Here is a 25,225-nt window from a genome sequence, read left to right as displayed (position 1 = left end):
ACAGAAGAAAGGAAGGGAAGAATGAAATACAAGGAAACCAACCTGAAATGTAGGATGATGAAAAATATTTAATTACCTCTTTTTGAAAGAAGGTTCCCATAGCTACCTTACCAAAAGGTGACTTACAACGGGGTAATGATGGGGTTTTCCAAATGTGTAGCCAGCGACTTCATCTTAGGTGGATACTGCTCATTTCTGTCCTCCCTGCCACTCTCTCCCACACACATGCTACTCCAAGGCAGTCCAATAATACGCTGCTATTCAACATGACTGCATTTATAATTTACACCAAGGCAACTACTGCAGTGAGAGAAGCCTGCACCTGAAAAGCCTGAGGCTCTTTGCTGCTTTGGAATAGTCATCCCTGCAATGAGCTAGGGATATTTTTTTTTTTTCCAATGGCTTCGTTATTTTTAAATAAAGGATCCAATGAAGAAAACTACCGGTTTTACAGAACCACTGAACCATAATTGCTGCAACCAAGAACAAAAGGCCCTCCTAGAGACACGTGCACCAGTGCCTGAGCTCTCCATATCCAAGGCATGGACCAGCTAGCTGCAAATGGGGTGCTCCAAAGCATTGCGAAGTCAATCACTACATACAGCCCTTCAGACCCTACATTAAGGATTATGCATTACTTCAAATGGTGCCATGCCATTGACAACACTTTAGTAAAAGGAAAAACATCGTGCCCGGCTAAGCCAAGAATCTTGTAAAATGACCACAGACAAGACCCGTAAGGTGACTGTAACTCCATGGTTCCCTGGTGACACCACTCATCTGACTAGGATGAACTCAATGTTGTCAGGTGAAATACCTGACCGATCCTCAGCCGGATAAAATACCGGGACAAATCCTGGGAGCGTGGACAGGGACTTCCTCAATCTCATGCTGAACCTTGTAACTGTATTACAGAATCAAAGTCCCTCTTGCGCTCTGCAGCTTTCATTGGGTCAGAGAGATTTATGGGCCCCATTAAGGAGAAGGTGATGAACAATTGCTTTTTACTTCCTGGGGCAAGCTGTTTTATGAATACGAACCTAGTAACTTAAATCCATGCAGATTCCTGTAACTGGCACTGCTAATGTCATACTTTACTTTCTGATGCTTCCTCCCTACTATTCTGAAAGAGAAGAAGGGCAGGGGAAATCCTGTTTGCATGCATATTTCAGGATAATCTTCTCCTGCTTGAACTCACACATTGAACATCAAGTTCAGCATTTTAATGAGGTGTCTAAACCATGTTTGTTGTAATTAAAGTTTAACAAGTTTTTAAAGCAAGATTTTAAGTTCTACATTAATATTTCACAATGTGCTGCATTACTTTGTGCCCTGCTGTACCAAATAGTTTATGCAACCTGCAAAAGCTTTTTTATTCAGCCAGGTACTGCAGTTCTCCAAGACACAGCAAAGCAGTGGGGCTGGTGGTTCTGCCCTGAGGCCTACAAACAACTACCTGTATACTTCATTGGCAGACCTGCAGCGAGCAAACATGCAGATAAACTGAGTCTTGCCATAGCAAGTTGCCTCCTATGGAGGGCTGAAACCGTCTGGTGAGAAATAATAGCTACATAACAAATGAACTGGATAAAATGAATACATCAAAGAGCAAAATATTGATGGAATCATTTGCAAATGGATGAAATCCATACTGATGAGTCCATTACTTTGTTTCAACTGGTTTTATGCTAAATAGCAGGGCAGTTTTGATTAATGCAGTGATTACATTCAACTTCAATCTGCTTAATATTTTGTTTCTTCATATTCTGGCCCCTGTTTGAAGGACCATGGCTTGTTGAGCATGAGTAACCATGCACTGACAGGCTGCTGTACCACCTGAGACAGGTTTCCAAAACCGCAGGGTGCACTGGCTCCTGTTCAGGGGCAATGCATGCACTGCTGCTGCAGCTTCTTGGACTAGTGTAGGGGCACAGCACCTTCCTGAGCTGGAAGAGTTTCCTAATACTATGTAAAAAAGCAGTAAGCATATTCTTCAAAAATGCTAGTTCTGCCTGCACTGGTATAGAAAGTCAGTCTGGCAGCCTTAAGGAAGCAATCCAAATAGCTACATCCTCCTCTCTCTTTTCCAAAAATATCATCATGTCTCAACAAGCTATGACTCCCCTCCACCAACTGACTAAACCACTTTCCAAAATAAAGTTAAAAGTTGCAATAGACATGTAATACAGTGATGGGGATAAATGCCATCCATCAAACAGACTGAACAAAGTTATACAGGCATCACCTGAATTATTTCACTGGCTGGGTATGCTCATGAAGAGAACAACTCTGGGTACATAGGAGACAGCAAAACAAAAACTCCCTTTGGTACCTGTACAGGATGAAAAGCTGACTGGCCTTTGCCCATGTCCACCCATCACAGCACACTGGGCTCCGCAGAAGGATGCACGTGCACACACACAAACTACCTACTATTTCAGTACATAAATCAACCTTTCCAAAGGGTAACCAAGAAGATGTGTCTCCCCCTTAGGGAGACTTATTTTATAACACTGTTGATTAACCATACTCCATAGCAACAGCATATACCAGCTATTAGATAAGATAGACAGTACATCTGACCAGGACAGGAATTGCCATATATGAGCTATCCACCATTACCGGGTAATAGAAAGCACTCTGAATCCTCTCTGGCATTAGGTTGACCCTTTGGCGGTCTAGGCAGACATTGATACGCAGCACAGAACAGCATTTGCAGCTCAAGCTACTTACTCAACGTGTGGGATTGCGTGAATGAGACAAGCTAGTTTTTAATTCAGTCTTCCAACTAAATTTAACCCACTAATACAACATATGCAATGACTATGATTACTTGTCTTACATTAAATTGGTACGTTTCAAAAAGGAAACTACTTTTCTTTGGAGATGTAGCAAGGTAAGACAGAAGGCGAAGAGAGTTATAAGACCTTTTTCCTGCTAGACAGGTAGTATTGTGGAGAAAGACGAAGCTTGCAGAGCAGAAGAGTCTTCTGAAGGGTATCTATTTCTGTCAGAGCAAGTCCTCTGAGGCCTCTTCCACCACACTCTGTCTTGCAGAAGAAGCTTACAGGCCCTCAGATAACCGTCTCTTTTTTGTTAATACTCCAGTACAAGAGTCAAAGATTGAAGAATAAGAAAACTTGTTCTGAAAATTGTTTTTGAAGGAAAGAATTTCAGGTATCAGTGAATGGACTTAAGTCTTTGAAACTGTCAAAATCTGTTCCATGCTCCCACCCATGAGATTTTTAGCATGACAGTTCAGCTAAGTCTTTTTGTGCAGTTAAGTGTCACCAGACAGGCCAGTCCCGATCAAGTCACACATCTCTAAAATTTGTCATGAACAGTTGCAACTCTCCTCTTCCTCCGGTCACTGCTTTGCCACTGCTGCAGTAACCACCACCACCACACCAAAACGGCTAACACTGTCCTCACTCACTGCTCCAATGGCAGGACAACTTTTGCAGCCTATTTCAGAAGCCACCCATCAACTTGCAGAACTACATGGTACCTGGACTGTAGGGACAAAGACCATGCAGCCCTGAAAAACACCACCTTGGCTGATGACATGCCACCTGCTAGCTTAAAAAGGAAAGAAAAAAAGATACCTTTCAGCCATTAGTCACTTCTAAGACCACTGAACATTTTGGTGAACATGGATGTAACTGAGCTTGTGCTTTCACAACACAAACCAAGTCTTCTGGATAAGCTTGTGGTAAGTGACTCTGCATCAGAGCCGTATCATGAGAAAAGTGTAAATGCTGTACCCATTTAAGAAATACTGTGATTTGGTCTGTCAGATGTTTAACATTAGTTCATCTTGTAGTACAAATATATATATATATATATATAGGGTAATCCCTATACACCACTGATCTCAACAAATCCTCTTAGAAACATTCGTCAAAAGCACTCCCATTTATGTCTTTTTACATCTTACCTCATAGATTTTGAAATACGGATTTTATATTCAGAGTCCTAAGGAAGTTAAGAACATTATCATGACTTATCATGAACACACACACACACACAAAAAAAAATCCCCCAAGACAAAAGATTGATTTCTTGTTTCATGTTTCCACAACTTTTTGTTACTGAACTGAAAGACAGAGTAAGGGAACCAGGTGTCAACATTTCTACTGTTAACATAAGTGAGAAGTTTGGAGAGCTTTAGAAGACCACTCCTGGTGGGATAATAGGACTTGTGGAATAATAAGGCTCTTGAACAAGCATTAAAATCAGTTGTCATGTACCATAAAAAAAAGCCACTGCACATTCTTTATCTGCAAGGGCCCTGGCACCAAATGAAGTAGGTGTCTTTGCTCAGATCACTGACTGAACACCCCATGCAAAAGATTATTATAGTTATTTAATTCCCAGATCTGGTGCAGAAAACACACACACAAGAAGCCATTAAGTTTTCGTGATTCTTCTTGAAGCTGTACCTGTTGGCCATCAAGGTCATCGTCTCTCATTTAGGACTATCAAGAGAACTCCGCTGAATTCTCATCTAGTGAGGGGAAGAGGGTCACAGAGAGTTGCGAGCCTGCAGAAACTCCATTTTCTAACAACCCGGGTTATTTGGGGTCCCTTCAGCTGTGATGGAACTTGATCTGCACGTGCATCTGTACACACACATAGAATTCCCCACCAATCTGGAGAAAGAACAGCTACCACCACCCTCAGCTTCCCAGGCATTGTGCATATTTGCTTTAAGGATTTTTGACAGTGTTGTAAAACTATTTGACTTTCAGCATCACCAACTCATCACTCTTCTGTCTGATAATCTTTTTTCCCTCACAACCTGGAAAAACTATCAGGTCTTTTATTGGTTTTGCCTGTTTCTTAGCCTACAGACTTCTCCTCTCCTCCTCTACAAATTTCTGCAAGTTCGCTTTTCCAAACAGCAGTCTGTATTCCACTTTTAGTGTGCTTTTTAACCTCCAGCTTTGTATCTGGGCTATTTTAATAGCAGTGCACCAAATAGAAAACAAACTGAAAAGATAACCTTAAGTTAGAAAGAGACTTGTGTTCATTGCCTCCTATTCTTCACCCTCCTTGCAAACACTATTCATTGCACTTAAAGTCGTTTCCTCTGGGTCCAACAGAAGCACACACCATCATCTCCATTAATCCAGGGCAGGAATCTCACACGCCTACAGAGGCACACCCATGCCCACAGATAAACTACATCACTCTTCCCCTGACTGCGTTACATTCCTCCTTATTGTCAGCACATTCTACTGATCAGTATTTTGGATAGCGCACACAGAAAGCTCTCATTCCAGGACTGAGAACACAAACCCAGCAGAGTGCCTGTCTGTTTTCACAAGGAAGTTACATCGTCTTCTGTCTTGCTCTGTTGGTTGAAATTTGGCTTGCTTCTCAGAGGCATCTCGAATATATTCAAATATTACATTCAAATATACCTGAACAACTTGGAGTCTCTGCCTTTTTACCTTAAAAACTTTGAAGAGTTGGCATTCATCCTGAAACAAAGCAACATGCATTTTACAAGGCTATTAAAACAACCTTCCTGCTCAGGCTTGAGCCTGTGCCCTCCAATTTCCTTCTCCACCTCAATTTATTTTCCTCCAATTGAAATCACTGTTACAGTAGATGAGGTTTATCGAGTTTATCAGACAGCAGCTCCTACATCCACGGCTCCAAATGAACTCAAACGGAAGGCATTCATTTGCACACTGCTCCTCCCCTTCCCAATTAAAATAACAACTAATTTGGTAGGATGTTAGTCCCCCGCCATCCCACTAGGCAGGCTGAAACCACTCAGCACTGAAGTGGTTCAGAACCGTCCAACTGTATGCGTAAATAACTGCAGGTTCCATAGCCAACGCTTTCATTGCCCTGTACAAATAACACTTTTTTTTTTCCAGTAGACTGTAGGAAAGACAGAACACAAAACTTCTCGGGACCTACAGTCAATGCCACGTTAGGATTAAAATTTAGGATTTAGACTCCTTTACTATACGCTTATTCTTCCAGACACAAATAACGGTCCTGTGTAACGGGATGTGAAAACTCTTGCACTCCTCTTGCTGCTCCCAAGTAATCTCAGTTTTCCACAGAGATCAGATGCATTCTCCAGAGCACAGCTTGTGCAGGCACCCGCCTGGACTGCGCTGAGAGTACACACAGACCTCCGCAAGGAAGAAAATCCCTGTGGTGGCAACCCGTGCTGCCTGCAGTAAGCAATTCATTTTTGTGTGTTGGACACGTGCCCAAATGTCCCAAATTGACTCAGAAGAAGGAAATGACCCACCATCACCACCAGGTCAAGAAGGCATTTCAGTGCTGACTCTCCAGTTCACACAGCATTTGCTCAGTGTTTTTCATCGCCTCTCTGCAGCTTTGAATGCTGCTGACTAGCAAAGGCAGGGGTTGAAACTGCTATGCCAGGGCTTGTTCCAGTTTGGCAAATTCAATTAAGTACAGCAGAAAAGTTCTCCTCTGATAGGGCCAAAGCTTCTTTGGCCAAACAGACTAAATCAACTGCTGTTTCTACAAATGAGGTTTCCACCATTTCTGTCCTCACTCTTAAGTGTTTTATCCCCTGCCCCCCACCTTTTTTCTTTAAAAAAAAAAAAAAAGTGTAGAAGATACAAAGACCACACAAAAATGGAAGATACAGAGGATTGTACAGCTACCACAGCAGCAAGTTCAATAGCTCCCAAGGAGCAGTATATACACATGTTGGCAAAAGCCTGGAGACCACAAATGGACCACAAAGAGCATGTTGGCTTCTTAAACTCAACACTCATTTTAAATATAGTGGTAACACAACCACCTAGAAGTACCTGATGCATCATCATTGACTACTCCATCCTGTTATGAAAATTTTTCTTAAACAAAACCCTTTCAATCTGCTCCTCCTTAAGCTAATGAAGACACTTCCGTGAAGCTTGTTGTGTCACCCTGTATTTTAGTGGAAAAGAGCCAAGAGATTCTCAGCTTTGGTAATTCAAAGTTAACTGCATGAAAATGTTGGGCATCCTCAAGCGTATTTCCAAGGGTCCCATCTAAGTGTTAGGACTTGACACCATGGCACTGTTGCACCTAAAAAGAGACACAAAGTTCTTCTGCAGCTTGAGAGGAGTTAGAGGAAACTGGGTGGTCTCACTCCTGAGGCATGCATTTGATGCCTGAACCATCACATGTCTCCAAAGAAAATCACCAGCATTAGCTATCCTGAGATGGCTAGATTACCTAGCAGAACCCGACAAGCCCTTCCTTGGCAAAATATTTAAACTCCACAAAATGGCCAGGAAGAGCACGTAGGAGCCTGTATTAGTAGAAGCAGCCTGTGATCAGATTGCCTACGACGTATCAGCTCTGGTCTTTATGTAAGAGCTGGGTACACCCTCATTTAAGTTAACCCCATTGACCAGGAATGCCTCTTCTCCAGGCCTCAGGTATTTATGTGGAGTGTTTTCCAGGGTTGTTGTGCCACCCTTTGGACCTTGAAGACCTCAGCTTCTCAGAAGTGAGACAGGGACTTCCAATGCAAGCAGCCTTCCCTCAGCACAGGTGCTCCACACCAGCTGCAGAATCGCCTCTGACAAAAATATTCCTGACATGTTTGAGGATGGGATCTCCAAGGAATACAGATTCTGTCTTCACCTCTCAAGATGAAGCCTGAGAAGTCCCACCCTTGAGGAATAAACATGGAGGCTGGGAAGAGATGGAAAAATTGACCTAGGCAAAGCCACACCACTGCTGTGGTGTCCACAGGTGGTCAGGGACTGCTCCGCAGAAGTCATTAACAGACTTCAGAGGAAAATGTGGCAGAGGTGCAGGATATCCCCTCCTGCTGGGGAAAGCTTGGTACAGAACCAGGCCACCACAAAGGCAGTCATTTTATTCATTTAATTCCCTGAAAAAAAATCTTCCTCTCTTCACAGCTGCCTGAACAGAAGAAAAACCCTCCTTGCTCAAGCACTGCTGGCTCAGGTGCAGAGCTGTGAAGAAAGCCAGGGCAGGGAGTCAGAGCTGGTCACGCTGCTCACCAGCTGATGACCATGTTTCCATCTGCCCAGCAAGCCGGCAGCCCCCCTCTCCCTCCCCATGCCGTCGCCAGGGCTGGGAGCAAGTTTGGAGAAAAGGTTAATTCCAAGAACGGCCAGAAATATGGCAGTCCAGCAACGAGAGCACGAGTCCTCACGTGGCTTGCCAGCTTTCTGCTAGTGGCTGGCAACCGGCAGAAACAAAGAAAAAGTGGCGGTGGCAAATGCTGGTTCACGGGAGGGTGCTGCGGTGCCTGGCATGGCTATGGAGGCAGGCCCTTCTGGCACAGTACATGGGCTGTATGTTTGGGGGCAAGTGGAAGGTGCCAGCTTCTTTTGGCCGCCACCACAGTCTTAATGCGACATTCATCCGCAGCATATTAACTCACTTGCCACAATGAGGGGAGCATTGCACTTTCAGACCTATATTCAGTGATGCACGTGTGTACCTGAACAGCTACAGCAGCCACACCAGTCACTCCCCTTAATACAAAAGAAAAATGCAAAATGCACCGTAAGAGTGTTAGGAAGGATGGGATTACTCCCGCCCCTCCCTTGCATCAGGAGAGCAACTAGTTAAATAAACGGGCAGCACACGATTGAGAGCCAGGACCTCTTTATCAGTGCTGGCAGTCCTGTTCATCTCCAGCTGGAAAGAAGAAAACTGCAGAGGCTTTACTCATTTTTGCCGAGTCCTGCAGCAGGATGTTTTCCTGCCCTCCAGATCTGGATTGCGCAGCTCTGTGCTACCTCCCGTAGTTATACATAGAAACAATCCATTAACAATCAGGTTAACACATGGCACATAAATAGATTGTACTTGTCAGCATGTCTAAGCCCTACAGGTCGGCTGGCCATTTTATTTAAGAGACTCTGCAGTGCAGAAAGTAAGACTTGCCAGTCTGGATTGTAGGGGCAGAGTATGATCAACTGTTCTTTCTGTTGTTTTTAAGAGAGCACAAGAGAAAAATCAAATGAAGGCGGAACATTATTTCTTCTCCAATCTGTACCTTATATGCTTATGTATCAGAATAAATGCAAATAACCTGGATGCAGCCAGACATTGCACTTCAGAAAGCTTGGGTGGGGGCTGGAGAGAAGAATAGAACACACTTGGGAGATGAGTACGTGTATTCTAAAATACTTGTATTTTAGAAGACATCAACCCATCGCTAATGAGATTTGGATGTCCAGCTTGCCTGAAGGAGGGCAAAAGGGGAGTCCTGCTATTAATAACTTGTGCTTAGTTTTGAAATTAAAGCTCAAATACAAAGGCTCAGCAGTTCTCAAGAAAAAAAAAAAAAAAACACCCCAACTTTTTCAGCATGCAAGCTGCATCCCTTCTCCACAAAAACTTGCTTTTAGAAACAGATGGCAGCCTGCAAGACCTACAAATCCTTTGTCTGGAGTGGCAAACTAGGCCCTATTGCCCATCAAAGTCAACCGTCACATGGTGAAGCACTGACCCTAACAAATCCATTATGTTTCTTTCTACCACAATGCTAAACCAGGCAAAATGAAACAGACTTAACAGGAAAGGGTGAGGGATTTTAAATCCCTTTCCCCCCCATCCCCACAAAAATAACAAGGGGGAGCGTCCGCATTGACCCTTCACTTACGAGCCCTGCCAAACCCTGCCGTTAGGGCAGCCCATTTGGGCCAGGCTGCCCGAAGGAGGATGGATTTGGGTTTGAAGCATTTATGTGGCGCTGTGCAATGGCTTTGAAGTCAGCACATAATGTCAGTCAAACTACCTGCACAATCAAGAGCGAGTATCCTGAGCAGGGAAGAAAAGCCCTTATGCTAGCTGAATAATTAGATCTGATGTGCTTTGTAGTTTCTCAGCCCTCCCTTCCGAGCTCTGCCGAAGCGCTGTGCAGATACACAGCACAAAGATGGAGAAAGCTCTTCACAAGTAGCTGCGGGGAAGAGAATATAATGTTTTTTTCTCCTGTGCCAGCTGAACCCAGGCAATGGAAAGAAACGTGAAGAGATAGGAGCTCATATCAAAGAGCTGCTGCCTTCGGTGAAGGGAGGAAACAACAGAGAAGCCTGCTGAGGAGGTGACGGACGGGGCGATGGTGTGGAAAGGATCGAAAAGCCTTTTCCCCGCTATGGGTATTTGGTGCATCTTGACACACAAAAGGAAACACCCATCACTGGTACTGTCAGTAGACACCTCCCAGCAAGGAATACTTTTGTCAAAGAGAAAATCTCTCTCAATAACAGTGGGTGCATTTTGCAAACAATCCAACTGCTTTCATCTTCTGTATTTAAAAATGAGATACAACAAAAAAGTCATGTCCTCAGAGCAACGGATTGGTTGGATTCTTCACACTCTCATAGAAATTGCCCCCCATCCCCCTTTACCGGTTTTCTTTGGCATAAAACAACCTCTCAAGGACATGGCAACAACAACGCCGAAATTCAAAGCGTTGAGATCAAACACACGAAGCTGACGCTCATTATGGCTAAATTATGTCACCTATCTGAAGGCTCAAGCTTATTATTTAAGACAATACAATAGTCATTAATCACAGCCATTGTGCATTGCTCGGAAGGCGTTTAGAAAGCTAAAGAATACAACGGAGATTTATTATACTACAGTGCCAGATTTAATTACATGGTTTTCTTCTCAGTATCTCGCCGCTTGTAGTTCACCACCTGTTTGCACCAGAGGACCTGAAATAAAGACATGCCGGCCCTTGAGGCTAGGCATGCAAGAGAGGGCTTGTGCTGAGCTTTCGCTATGACTGTTGTAGCAGAAGACCAGTGGGCAAAGAGAACTGACCATCTCAGGGGCAGCCAGCTGGCAAACCGCTTGCGTAGAGCTATTGTTTTTCTTCTGAAGTTTTCAACTTCCAGTGCCTTTTCATATATGGTTCTGTGAAGAAAAGGTACACTGTTGAGCCTGTGTGCAAGCAGAAACAGCTTGCTGTCTTCTTCCTAAAGCTGCTGTGCTAAGATTCATGCCCTCACCAACACAACAATGTATTTAAGCAGTACGTCTGTCTGCTGGCAGCCTTCTGAGTTTGCATTTTCTTCCATAAATATTTAACATAGAAGAACTGTTCATGTTACCCACTTTGCCCGAAGTGTTTTGACGGCCATGCTCACCACATGACAATGATGCTCTATTTAACACTGCAGCTGCAGATGCGAGGATTTGGTTTCAGTTTTATTCTGTGAAACCAATACTGTGAAACCAATGACCTCCCACAAAATAAACCAGATAATACATTTTTAAGGAGTAGAATTTAAATGCATTAGCAAGACAATTATCAGCAAGCCACTGCAAGAAAGGAAATCAGAAATTTAAGTCCTGAATGCGGAAGTTTGCTTAAATTTAGCCGCAATCCCTTTTTTATTAAACATATTCAGAAAGAGAAAATAAAAGACCATCAACCTTGCAAAAGCTAAGTAGCCTCCTGAAACGGTTTCTCTTAAGGCTAGAAAAATTTCCAAACTTTCTAGACCGCAAATTATTGTCAGCCCTCAGAGACCTCAACACACTTTTACTAACCAGTTAATTGAATCTACTCAAAAGAAGATGATGGCTCAGTGGACCACTTGGCTGGCCCCAAGGGAGGTTTGGCCTCAACCTCTCTCTAACGTACTAAGACTCAGCATAGTCTAGCAGCGACTAACCAAGAGTCAGTCTTTCACATCTGAAGATCACAACATTTTTCAGGTGGGGAAAGTTCAGGGAAACAAAACAAAAAGGCTTAAATAACCCACCCACTCAAAAGCACACAAAACAGCTCCGCTACTGTTAGTGACGCAGAGAGGCATTTTAAAACGCTCACTTTAACATGGAATCAGTTAAGCACTGCTTGGAAAAAGTAAGTAGAGGTAACATAAGAAAGAGAAACTGAGTCAGCAACGTTTATCCTTTCCTATTTCCAACCCCGGCCCCCAAGCATAGTTTTGGTTACCCAGGGGCTCATTAATGCACTCATCGATTACAAGCGTGCTGGAAGCATGGAGCGATGCCACTTTGGTATGAGCAGATTAATCAAGTGCAGGTTGCCAACCTCCCGCTGCACTGCAATGCAATGCCATCTCCTTCTAGGCCGTTTCAGTGGACAGATTCAACTGAATATTGCCATTTACTTCCAAGACAACTCATAAATGCAGAGTTATTAGTGATCCCTTGCAGTGTCTTTTACTGGAGTTAATCAAAATTTAATGCATTTAATACAGTTTTATGAGTCCTTATGCATCATTAGCACTTTAATACATCAGAATACAGTTCTTGGTTCTTAACAATATTATCAGAAAGGTCAGAATAGCTTTTTAAAACAACAAAGCATGAGGATGAGCTGATTTGTTTTTAAATGTGGGAAGGGGGAAGATTAAGAAGGAAAAAAAGCAGAGAACCCCCTTCCCCAGCGCATTTTGCTGCTGTATCTCCCATTCAGTGCATTTTCAAAAAAAGTGCTTTTCCACAGACACATCACTTGGATGCAGTAGCACCAACACAGCCAAGCTCCTACATCCTTTCATTGAGGTTGCGGAAGGACTTGGACCAGCAACCGCCATCCTTGCATTGCTATTTATTACCAAACATAGCTTTGCTCCTACCGCCTGTTATCACACTGTAGGAGCTGTAGCAGAATTGCTCCCCTAACAAATACTCTTCATTTGAGACCGAGAAGGAAAGGCTAAGGAAGATGGCATTAACACAGCTGTATGGTTTCACAGGTCTGGGTGAAGAGCACTAGGAGTTATGTGACAGGACGCCAGGACAGAAATCATGGTCCTCTCATCTGCAGCTCCTTTTGCTCACACAAGCCTGTTAGCTCTGATCTTCCCTCCTTCCCCCTCAGTACCACAAGTTAATCTTCATTCCCCGACCCAGCAGATGGGCAGGAGGCAATGCACACTCTGCTTGGACCCCAGCTATGCGGCTGCCAATTAGCCTGCCAGGATACCCACGTGGAGGGGCCCCTCTTGCTTTATAAAGTGCTGTTGCTTTTCCCGCAGCTTTTGTATTATTGGAAGGTTAATTAGGATCTCTGCTCTAGCTGCAAGGACTTGACCAAAAAAAAAAAAACCCACCTGTATCTTTTCAATTTCACCTCTGACAAAATTAAATTGACCTATGGACTTAGAAGTTGGTAGATAAGGATACGGATTGTTTTGCGGGCCTGGTTTTTTGACTTTTTTGAAAAAAGAAAACAGGTCTAGTGTGATCACATTATGAATCACACAAGCCTGAGTTTTGTGCGTGATAATACTACACTATTAACAACACAGATGGTCTCCTGCTTAGCGTCAACTTCCCTTTTGAGCTATTGAGTGCACCATGAGTGATGCTGGGACAGAAGTCATTGTCACGAAGTGCTGACAAAATATTAAACAGTAACTGAAACCCAAGACAGATTTTGAATTGCAAATAGTTTTCAGATCTTCACCACTATCAAATATGATATATCTTGGACACTCCACTGTGATAGTTGCTCCGAGCAATTCAGTCTCAGCTCTAGGACAGACCTAAATCTGTGCCTTTTCTCCCTGGCTCCTGGACAAATGCCTCTTCCAGTGCTAGCACAGGCCTGCAGGCGAGGAGCATGAATACACCCAGGCCCCAAGACAAGATGTTCTCTCATTCTTATTCCCGCCAAAAGCACAAGAGCTGAACTAATCGGGGCCCCAAGCCCCTGGGTCACAGCCAGGGCACCCGCGCCGGGGACCTCAGCTCTTTCTCACCTGCTGACCAGGACAAAGCAGGGCTGAGGGGTCCGAGCTCATTAAGACAGAGTTTCCATGGGAAGTTCAGCCCACATTAAGCTGGAGGGTAGGGGGGTGGGGTGGGTGTTTTGTTATTTTTTTTTTTTTTTAACAGTGTGTTAGACTGAGCAATTTTCAACAGGGCTCGCTCTTTCCCCTCCCAACTCACCGTCCTGCGGGCAGCTCCAAGAAGAAAGAAAACAAAGACACGGGCATAGAAACAATAGTGAGATATTAACCAGAACTGCTATTGTGAAAGTTGACATCTCCGATCACCATTCCCCTTTTCCTAAGTACAACAGGAGACCACAGCTACAGCTGCCTCACCCAATGCAGATGTTCATATTTATACCGGAAAAAAATGATTACTTAATAGCATTCCTTATACTAGGATTCTCTAGTTCTTAGTCATTCCTCAATTTGAGATAGAAACACTAGGCTACACATCCCTGCTTGAATTAAGAGAGTCAAACAACATCTGCTATCACACTCGCTAAAGCCAGAAAGAGTCAACAGATTTGCAAATGCTAGTCAGACAAACCTATATTGAATAGCAGCATCTTGGGAAAAGGCTAAACACCTAATTCATCTGTGCTGAATAGCTGCTATCCTGATTTCCAGAGATAAATATTCTCCCTTAATAGATTCATAACAATAGTCATTATAAACAAAGGTTGACAACCCAAAAAGGGGTGCATTAGAGACACTGTGGCACCGTTCTTCCTGGCCTTGATGTTCTTGAAGTGTTTACAAGGCAAAACGTACAGCAGAATACACCCTTCAAAGCTCTGTGACAGAGCATGCATCCACCATCAGTCACTTCACAAAACACCTGGCAGTTTTTAAGCACTGTGAGTCACGGCCAGCCATTTCAACTTCACACGATTAGACAAAATTTTAGGGGTTTGGTGTTATGTTGGTTTTGTTTGTTTGTTTTGAGGGGTTTTTGGGGGGTTTGGGTTTTGTTTTTTTTTTTTTAAACAAAATGTAAGAATTCTGCACCAAATACTTGGTGCTGTGTATTTTCAAACTGTTATACTGAAAGAATAAACAAAATGAGAAAGCACAACATCTACATTACAAAGAGTCCCATCCCAGAAAACGTGCAACAGCCCTTCATCTCTCCCACAGCAGCCAGCATCACAGCCGAGAGAAAGTCTATGTTAACAGAGCTGTTGTTTTGTTTTTAAGCATAAAATTCTTCTTAATTTTAAAGTCGTGTCAGGGTATTGCACAGCATAACGCAAACAAGAATACCAAGTGGGAATACTGATGGAAAAATAGTATTGTGTGAATAACTAACTAATCAGCAAATGCTCCCCTCCCTCAGCAATGAAAAGCCAAATATTTACTCAATTGTATAGTGCATTCTTTGTTAAATACTTCATAGTTTGAATTTAAAAAATAAATCTTTCCTTTTTCCAGAACATCTCACGGGAGACCAGAGGGCCCACCAGAAGGTATTTACACCATCTGACTGGATTCATCTCAGCAGCCACCTGGAGAAAAAGCAGGAGAGGTGCACTCCTAAATCAGGGATTTGGACCCTCCAAACAGTCTCCAGGCCAGTGAGAACCTGGGCTCCAGAACCCGTCAGACATCTAAAGTCAGTGTAAGCAATACCTATTCACACCATGGCAGCATCCTCCTCTCCCAGGGGGTTCCAGCTACATCCCAAATGTCAGTCAGTCCAAAGCAGACTGCTTGGCCCATTTAATCAATATTTCATTGAGAAATTACCAGTTAAGCGAGCACTTGGTTTCATCATTTCACTACAAAGAACTCAGTCCTCTTGTCTTTCAGTCACAAGAGACTCAAAGCACCTCTTGCACCTGGGGAGCCCCATGTAAGGAGCATCCATGGTGACACTTGCTTTTTCCCCTGTAACTATAATTTCTGCTAACACAGGTAACATTGCATTACATCGCATGCCACCGCATGCCAATCAGTTTGTATGTGAAAATAGCTATGCATGGAAATGAGCATAGGTTTATATAGATGCTAAGGGGAAAATGCAAATTTATACAAATAATTTCAGTCATCCATGAAAAGCAGCAGCCACTGCACACCCATGACAGTTGAGCTTTGCTTTTTATTTTTAATCCTGTCATTGTTTACACAGAATAGTGTTTCAGATTAAGCCCCCTTACCCTTCCACATGTTAGTCTTTAACATGACAAGAGAATACCAATAAGGGGGTGGACAGAAGATTCTTCTAGCTTTCATGCTGTGCAACCTACCATTCACACAGCCTCAAAGCATGATTTGACTCCGTTGGATATAAAGCTTGTTTTTTAAAAAACATTGCTACTAGGTCCCAGAATTATTACTGCAATTGGATGAATAAAATGACTGTAAAGCAAAGCCAAGTTCATGCTCCGGGGCAGGGGGGGAAGCTCTCTCTCCAAGAGTGACATATTTAAACATTGCCTCTGAACACAAAACAAGAACTGGTGACACTTTTGTATGAAATTGCTTTCTTACTGGAGAACAACCTTCAAAATTTTTCTTTGCAGATCCACCAAAACCAGACACATCTCCCCAGTATTGTATTCTACTAAGAGTTAATTTTCATACTATCACTCAAAGCAGATCACTGAGAGCTAGCAGAGTCCTTCAAGACTACTGTACACGGAGTATATATTAGCAAGGGAATAGTCTTTCCATTTCATCCTTTAAGGATCCTCTGGATGTTCTGACATTATTTTTCATGGATTGGGTTGGTAGGTGGAGGAAGGAGGAAGAAGCAAAACCCCACACCTTGAAGGAGCATGGCTTCACATTTCCATCCAGGCACCCTCGTCAAGCCTAGGACACCCTAATGAGAAAGCTCTCAGTTAAGATCTAATGCTCAGACAGCTGAGTAAAACTGTCTTTGACTCCAAGCAAGAAGCACAAATTGAGTTGTTTATATTTTCATACTGGTAAAGTAACATAAGCTTCTTCCAGCCATGCCAGTATCTGACACCTCAGCAGTCTGTCACACATTAGTCATCTCCCCAGTATGTGTCTTTTATTGTGATGAGCCATCACCTTTTCTTTCTTAATTACTTTTGAGATTATCTATATGGCTAATGTGACCAAAATAATCACAGCGAAGGCTACTCTTTCCTGACCAAATTTGTTTTTCCTCAATGTAACTTTTACTACCATACATGTTTTTTGCTATTTTCTGGTCAAGAGGTAGATAATGAAAAAAGAATTTTGTAGATTATTTGCCCTCACAAACTACTTGAAGGTTCCTATATTTTGACTGCTACAGTTCCTCTCCATATGCACAAGATACGGCTGAACAAGCTACATGTAATCTTCTTCCCACGTACGTCAGTGGTCCTACATGATCTTAAATAGCACCAGCCAAGCACCACAGCATTAACTGGATCAAAGTGCACATGCTATTATTTTTTTTTTTTTCTCTCCACTCCATTCACATTTCTCGTTGACTCCAACTCCTCATTGCAGCAGATCAGCAACTGCAGCAGGGAGCAGCGTGCCAGCCGTGTATCCAGTGTCAGCCTACGCAGAGGCTTTGCGGGCTGTATGTTTGCCAGCATGTTTCAGGGACGAGCTGGCATTAAGGACAACTTGATTAATCCATGACAAGCAGGTGAAAGAAAGCAGGCAAGAGAGCCCTGACACCCTTGTCCTGCTGGTTTGCACGCACCTCAGCCTCTCTATCCTGAAGCAGCTCATTTTGGAGGTATTCCTATGGCAAGCTCCGCCCTGGCACAGGAATGCTGTGGGCACGGTGTCAGGGCGCTGGCACAGCTCCTGCAGCACTGGTAAACCGCTCTGGTGAGGACAGAAAGGCTTCACAGGCAAACAGCTGAGCAGAGAAATCAATACTACGGTCACACACTGCCTTGAGCAGCTCTGACATATTTACGGTTTCTGCTCTCCCGTTTTCAGAAGGGTGGGTATCGCTTTCCCCCAGACACCGCTGTCCTTCGGTGCCACGAGGACCACCGCAGACGTGGGCATCACCACAGGAGCCTCTCTGCTAGCAACAGAGACCTTCACCTTCAACGTAGGCTCAAAACGACCATCTCTCCTCGTGCTCCCCACCAACGCCCAGCGTGACAAGACCTGATCTGGCGCTGCCGCGCTCTGCGGGACATTTGCACGTTTGCTTTTCAGTGCTCTTCACTCAAGGCAGGTCCTGGGCTCCGCAAGCCCCCGAAGCAGGCGGCTGCAGTCCCAGGGACCCCAGCTCTCCCCAGCCACCACACCACTAAGCTGTCGGGATGGGGCCAGCAGTGACTTCAAGCCCAACACGCAGGAACAAGATTAGGGTTGGATTTGGGTCATTCTTATAAAGGACATCAGCTCAGCCACTCTGCCTGCCAGCACTTTGATTACTACCGTGGTTTACGCTATATGAAGGAAGAAGACTACCTACTGCAGTATTAACAGACCAGTAACTAGGATTTTCACTGAAAAAAACCCCTCACATACAAAGTCACACCATCTTCTTCTATGCTACTGCAACAGCCACTGGCAGCGAAACAGCCTCTGAGAGTGCAAGAGGGTTTAGTCTTTCTAAGTGGAAATTAAACCAGCAGCTTATTTGGCAAAAAAAGTACATGAAATTCTCTTTGGTTTAGCATTAATGAGTCAGTGCTATTGATAGGAATAACGATGTTTTCCAACCCAATCAATACCTTATTTTCAAAAGAATACAGTATAAAAAAACAAACTTAGATGAAGGCAAATGTATAACAGAATAGTCACACCATGGTTGGGGGAGCATTTAAATCCAGTGTCTCTCTGGCATATATAAAGATAGAGAATGAAAGTGCTATGCTAAAGCATAATAATATGTCACAGCCATTAGCAATTCCACAAATGGTCTGTTATCCAAGTAAGCAAGAGAGTTACTCCTTATTCAAGGTTATTGTAACTGGACATGATGCTTGTCAATAACATCGACAATTCTTTATAAAAAGCATTGTTTCCTTTGGCTGCAGAAATCCTCCTCCACGAGCCAAGTCTTAACTGTATAATTCAGAAATCTATTTAAAAAAAAAAAAATCTGTGTGGTGTTACAATGGAATTCTGTTTCTCCCCAGTAGCAAAAAAAAAAAAAAAAAAAAGACAAACATATTTAAGAATAAACTGTTACAATAGCTATCCATGCCACCACCTTTAAAGATGTAGAAGAGATCAGAAACATTATTTCTATTTCAGCATCAAGTCGGGGTTGCAGGGAAGTAGGGATTATCTCCATATTCCCTTTAACTAGAAATGCAACACTTTAGTTATGCAGACTAAGATCAAGAGATTTGTTTTCACATGAACAAAACATTAACCCAGCTTAGATTTTTATCACAGAGGTTTCCCAAATGTATACCCAGTGTTTCCCTGTTTATTATGACAAGTTACAAAACCCAGCAGTTACTTCAATAAGCCAGCTACTCCATCTAGTCCCTCATCCATGAGACTTGCTTATTCCAGCCATAAAGTCAGAAGATTTAATCCTGCATTTGAGCATCACTTCTTAAGGGGGGCAGGAGAAATGCTCGAGTCCCATCCCTCCCACACGCCCTATAACAATGGAAATCCTAAGCAATCTACTACAACTGCTTCTGAGGAGCAAGTTAAGCTTTGTTAAGTTGTACAGCATAAGCCATCTTCTCCTCTACCCGTACCACTCTTGTCCACATCCAGGTTACTTAATCGGGACAATCCCTCCAAAAATGCTTTGCACAACTCTGGACTGTACTTAAAAATGAAAGGCAAAACTCCTGTAGCCTGCTTTTCATTTGTGGCAACTGAGTAAGTCATGAACAGGAACTGCAACTGTTCAGATATTCTTTGGTCAAAGGAAATTTCTGTCTATTTCCAGTAAGCTAGGAAAAAACCCAATTACTTACTTTCAGAAAAGCCATGTACAAGAGAATTTGTATTGCTGTAGTAATGCCACCAAGTTTTCTGGCACTGCAGGGTGACTTGGCACAAAGGAAGCACGATGGAAAAACATGCTGGCTGCGGGGAGACTGCAAGGCATGAGCGCGCAGTTGCCAAGCACACACAAGGACTAAAAAGTCTTTTAGCTTTCTAAAAATAAGGGCCTACTAGATAAGAAGCACAGTTAGCCAGAGTGCAACATGCCCTGTTTGGTTTTCGACATTATGAACTGAGGTAACATTTCATTGATGGGGGAAATTAATTACCAATATCTGGATATTTATAGGGAAACAGCATGAGGTAGAAGCAGTGTTTGTTTTCCCCAAGACACTCAACATTTCTGATGAGCACTCTCAGCTTTGCTGATCGCGAAAGGGGAAAGAAGAAAGAAAGAAAAAAATATCAGTCTTAAAAGTAATGAAGCTCTCTACAACTTTAAAGCATACATTGAACCAGAACAATAAGACAGTGAATCTTTATGCAGTGGCCAAAACTGGGCAGTGCAAAATATGTTGTTAGATGAGATACAATAACTAGAACCTCTGCTCGCTATAGGCATAGCCTTGAGGTAATATTTTAAGGTTTGTGTGTGGAAAAAAGCTATAAAACTTTTCATTTCACACTGCAAGAGGGCTACCACAACTCCACCAATATTCATGTTCCAAGATGCAGAAGGCATCATCCAACACGGTCCTTCAGGCCCAGCTCCCGTGCTGGCTTACCGCATCCTCTCTCCCTCCAAACTGCTCCAGCAACAACATCCTCAGTAGAGCACAGACCAGTCCTTCCACTTGGGAACAAAACACCCATCCATAATTCTCTCTCTACTTTCCTCCAGAGCACTAACTTATTTCCCCAATAAAAGATATTTAATTTTCTTTTTAATTGAGGCATTGGCATTCTGGATTTTTCTAAACTGTAGTTTGTGACACTCTAACAAGATACTACAAAATTTAATATGCTCTCAAAGCAAAGTGTAAAAGCTGCTACAGCCAGAAAAATCTCGTGTCTTGCACACACACTTATAAAGTTCATACAGTATGACAAAATATGTAATAGAAACAATTTAGGGAACAATTAGGTCTTTCTGTTTAAGGTAATGTTAAATATTTACTATAATGAGTTCATTTAAGCACATGCAATTCCAAGGCTGATAGTCTCAAAATGGCTTTACTTGAAAGAAGTAGGCATGAAGACGAATGTGAATTGAAATGTATTTTCCATCAGCCCTGAACATGAGAGAAGAGCTCCCTTCATCCTCTGTTAGTGGAGTTCAACAGGGCACGGAAACCAATACTGAAATTTTCATGCTTTTCAAGGTATTTCACATCAAATACACTGCTTTTCTTTTCTGACCTCTCCAACTATGAAGTGCCAAGAAATCCTTAGATAGTTCCCTTTCCTCCCTCAAGTCCCTAGAAAGACCTTTTTTTTTCCTTCCATCCTTAACTGAGAGCTTTGTGATAGTGCAACCAGTGTTTTGACAGCATTATAATCCATATGCTACTTTGCTGCATGCCTGGATATGCTACAAAGTTGAGCAATAGGTAAATAGCTTTTTACTTTTTAAAATTATTTCACTTAAAAAACCAAAATGAGTCCATTTGAAAAGCCAGCTAGGGAGCAATTTCCTATTAAAAAAAAAAAAAAAGAAAATCTTTACCAGGAAATAGCATACATTAAAAAAAAAAAAAGAGGGGGGGGCAAAATAGAACATTTACATGGTGGAAAAGTCTCATCTACCAAATTTATTTTAAGCACTGAGCATCCACAGGAACAAGTACTATAAAGCAAGTCACTCTTCCCTAAAAGCATGCAAGACTTTATACAACTTTCAAACCTTGATTTTGTTCCATTTTGTGAATGGACCTAACAACCCTACAATAACAATTAAAAACGTAGTTCTTCGCCCTGCCTCTGAGAGCATCATCGAAACATTTCACTTCACACCCGATGCATTAGATAAGTTTTTTTGGTATGTTGTTTTTTTCATTGTTTTGGGGTTCTGGTTTGGGTTTTTTTTGTTTTGTTTGGGGGCGGGGGGGGGGGGTGGTGTCTGGTTTGTTGGGTTTTTTTTTCCCTCTCTGCAGAGGGTTTGTACAGTAAGAGATTTTGGGCTTAAATCATCAGGCAAGGAAAGCCTTCACACAGGGGTGGGTATCCCAGTGATCCCAGCGAAGGGAAGGTGCAGGTCAGGGAGCTCCAGATGACGCCAGAGCTGACTCACCGGCAGCTCCCTCGGTGAGGTGTCTGTCCCTCCGCTGATCACCAGCGAGTCCATCTGGAAGCTGAAAATCCCTCGAGGATTTTTTAACTTCCTCTCTGTTCAGAGGAGAGGCCCTGGGGCCTCCGGGGCGGCAGAGGAGCTCCTCTCCTCACGCTCCTCTTGTGCTCCTCTGCTCAGCCCCAGCACAGCTCCATTCAATCAGACCTCGCTTATGCAAGGTGCTTTGTGTATGCTAGCTGCTAAGGGACTCACAAGTTTGGAGATAAGCAGGTTCTTAATTACCCTTTTGCTAAACTAGGGATGATCTGTGCGGCAGCTTAAGTCACAGCAACTTTCCACTGATGCCGTGACTTACCTCAACAACCTCTTTAAGCACAAGGACAGCAAGATGGAAAGCTATCACAGCTATGTAATTCAATACTGAAAGAACAGGATCATTTCTTTCTACGAAATGTTGTAAGAGCAGTTTTAGAAAGAAATAGCCTTCATTTGTGGGTTTCCTGTGATACAACAGACTTGCTGTTCCCTCGAGCATCTTCCTCCCCACCTATTCCAGTAATGAATTCAATCCTAGTAACTCGGTTTTTGAAACCTGTAACACAGATTCCTAGACAGGATCTCACTACTGCCCGCCTATGGTGGCATTAATACTCCAAGCTTTAACAGAAATGTTTTCCCAGCTACATCTAAACCCCGAGTTAATTCTTCCACGGCTGCATTGTATTTGTGGCTCACAGCACTCCCTGTTCTTCCCTAACATTTCCAACTGCTGAGCTCCCAGCTGATAGCAAAAAGCTCATCACGAGTCCCTAAAAATATAACATTGCTCAGTGGCAATGTTAAGTCCTGTCATATTTCTGTTACTCCACTTCTAGGTATACTCTACCCTCCTAGGTATTGAGAATGCCTCCCAAATTGGCATTACCAAAAAAATTCTGTATGCTGAAACCATAGTGCTGGACCTTGCCTAGTTTAAACCAGTTACAAATATATTTTGACTTGTTATTTCCTATTTGGGGGGGGGGAAGGAGAAAATAAAAAAAGAAGCCCCACTCACTTTAAAAAAAACTACTTGTGGTAATTTCACTTTGAAATTATTCACGGCTGCACTATGTTTTATAAATGGGCATATCCTAGATATGCCAAAATGTCTTTCTTTTACTGAAACATGTTTCATAGTGAAAAAAGAGAGACTTTCCTTAGCTTTGAAGTCTGATTAGTGTTGCTAGAACAGTTCAGCTAAACCTACTGAACGACCATAAAAGTTGAGCCCTGTAGCCAAGCCACTGCACTGCACGAACCCACCGCGCTCAGCCTGTCCTTGAGCAGCGCTCCCCAAGAACGCACCTGCGCATCTCGCTGTGAAACGGAGCAGAAATCAGCAAAAGACGAGTTTGAAAGTCTGGGTACTCATCAGGGAAGGCACAGCCTGCCAGCCAACACTGCTTTAAAAATAGTTGCTTTTCAGATAGAAGAGTTAGAGAGATGACTCAAAGTTTAAGTAGCTGAAACCCCAGCAGGTCATATTATGCAAATCAAACCCTGTACGCCATCAGCTGGGAGATGGCTCACGAGCTGTACTTCTACTAAAAGCAGCAAAACTGAAAACATACAATTGTGGTCACTACTACATGTGAAAAAGCAAAACAGAGCTTAAAGCACATGTGGCTCACGCTTCAACGTGGAGACACTAGGGCTACCTCCAGCGCGTGCTCGCTGCGCAGGGAAAAGATTTAGGTACCCCGCGTTAAGATAAAGCTCCTTGGAATGTCAGGTGCATGTAGCCACCCCTTTTACAGGTGACAAAAATATGAACTTCAACCAGGGTACGTCAATCAGCGATATAGATCATCAAGTCTTTCTCTTACACAAGCAGAAGGCGAGGTACTTCCCTGATGCAACAGCAGCAGAGACCTCGCCGGGCTCCCATCCCCAGGCAGAGGTGCCCACCGTGACAGCTACGGCTGCCTTCGACTTCAGTCCCACACCGCTCATTCGCCTGCGGCGTGAAGGCAAAGGAACGGTCAAACGTAGGCGCTTAAGCGCTTTCCAACTCGTAAGTCAGTGAGGAAATGTTTAGCTTCCATGCAATTAAGCCCTATTATTAAGCTTATGGACGATCTAATTTTATCTGTAAAAACCCGACTTAAACAGATCCTTTTATTTAAACACAAGCGACGTTCAGGAAGGAATACTGCCTTTTCCCAACATAAATCAGCTCAAATCCAGTCACGCACCCTCCAAAAAGAAATATTTTAGAGAACGAGTTCGATCCCGTAGTAATAATTTTGTTCTTTGATTCTGTAGCATTTTGGGGGGGGGGGGGGGGGGGGGTGGAGGGGGAAGGAAGGATGCAGGAAGACTCTTTCTGAATAGATGCGAATAAGATGTGAATAAAGCAGCATAATTAAAGATGCGATGCCATTAATTTATTCGGTTCTTCCCAGATCCCTCCCCCGCCCTTTCCAGTGCAAAGAGGGAAGCAAATGCATCTGCCCCGACAGAAAGCTCGGTCATTCGCCTCCCTCCAATTCCGTAACCCTCCCTACCCTTCTCCCGTCACCCCGCCGGCCGCGGCCGGGCCGCTCTGCCCACAGGGGCCCGCCTTTCCCCTTCCACCATTAGGGCGCAGGGCCAAGAGCGGGGCCGGCGGAGCCCGGCCTGCGGGGCAGGGCGCATCGCGGCGGGCAAACGCCCCCCGGAGCTGCCCCCCGGGGATGCTCCACCGGCGCGCCGGGGGAGCCCCCATCCTTCAAACGTGCTCCCCCCGCTGCGGTTTCTGCCCTCTCGGCGACCCCCCCCCCCCCACACACATACACACACACACCCCCTCCCTTCGCCCCCTCCTCGGGGGGAAGCCGACATTTTGAAGCAGCGGCTCCCCAAAGCCCGCCGGGCCGCGGCCAGCCGCAGCGGTGCGGTTGCGGGCGAGGCCTCCGCGCCGCGCCCGGCCCCGCCGGCGCCGCTCACCTGCCAGCTCGTCGGGCTCCAGCCCGCTCTCCGCGTCGATGCCGCACAGCACGAAGTAGTGGGCGAAGCGGCAAGGGGCCGCGCCGGGCCCGGGGGCGCCGCTCCCGCTCATCCCGCCGGCGGCTCCCGGCGGCTCCCTGCGGCAGCGCGGCTCTGCGCGGCGGGGGGCGCGCCCGCGGGGGACGCTCAGGGCGCGCCGCCGCCGCCCCCCCCCATCCCCGGCGGGGGCGAGCGGGCCGCGGGGGCGCGCAGGCACCGGCTGCGGCGGGCGGCGAGCAGCAGCGGCGGCGGGCGGGCGGCGGGCGGGCAGCGGGCAGCGAGCGGCCCCGCTGTCAGCTGAGCGGGGCGGGGGGGGGGGGAGCGGAGCGGA

General features: G+C 44.4%; 1 protein-coding gene across 5 annotated transcripts in view; it reads right to left on the bottom strand.

Annotated features, from left to right (window-relative positions):
- Window positions 1-24,967, bottom strand: part of DENND5B (DENN domain containing 5B) — a 117,042-nt gene extending 92,075 nt beyond the window's left edge. For 4 of the 5 annotated variants that reach the window (XM_075714331.1, XM_075714341.1, XM_075714355.1 and 1 more), the window contains exon 1: window positions 24,856-24,967. In XM_075714331.1, the coding sequence (XP_075570446.1) occupies window positions 24,856-24,967 (112 nt within the window). Of the gene's footprint in view, window positions 1-3,408; window positions 3,428-17,390; window positions 17,426-24,855 lie in introns of all 5 variants that reach the window. The other variant, XM_075714348.1, reaches the window with a different exon arrangement.
- Between the last annotated feature and the right edge of the window lie 258 nt (window positions 24,968-25,225).

The sequence above is a fragment of the Pelecanus crispus genome, chromosome 1 (genome assembly GCF_030463565.1).
Source record: "Pelecanus crispus isolate bPelCri1 chromosome 1, bPelCri1.pri, whole genome shotgun sequence".
In the NCBI taxonomy this organism is placed as follows: Eukaryota; Metazoa; Chordata; class Aves; order Pelecaniformes; family Pelecanidae; genus Pelecanus; species Pelecanus crispus.
Note: the sequence above shows the minus strand (reverse complement) of the source record. Positions and strands in the feature narration are given on the sequence as shown.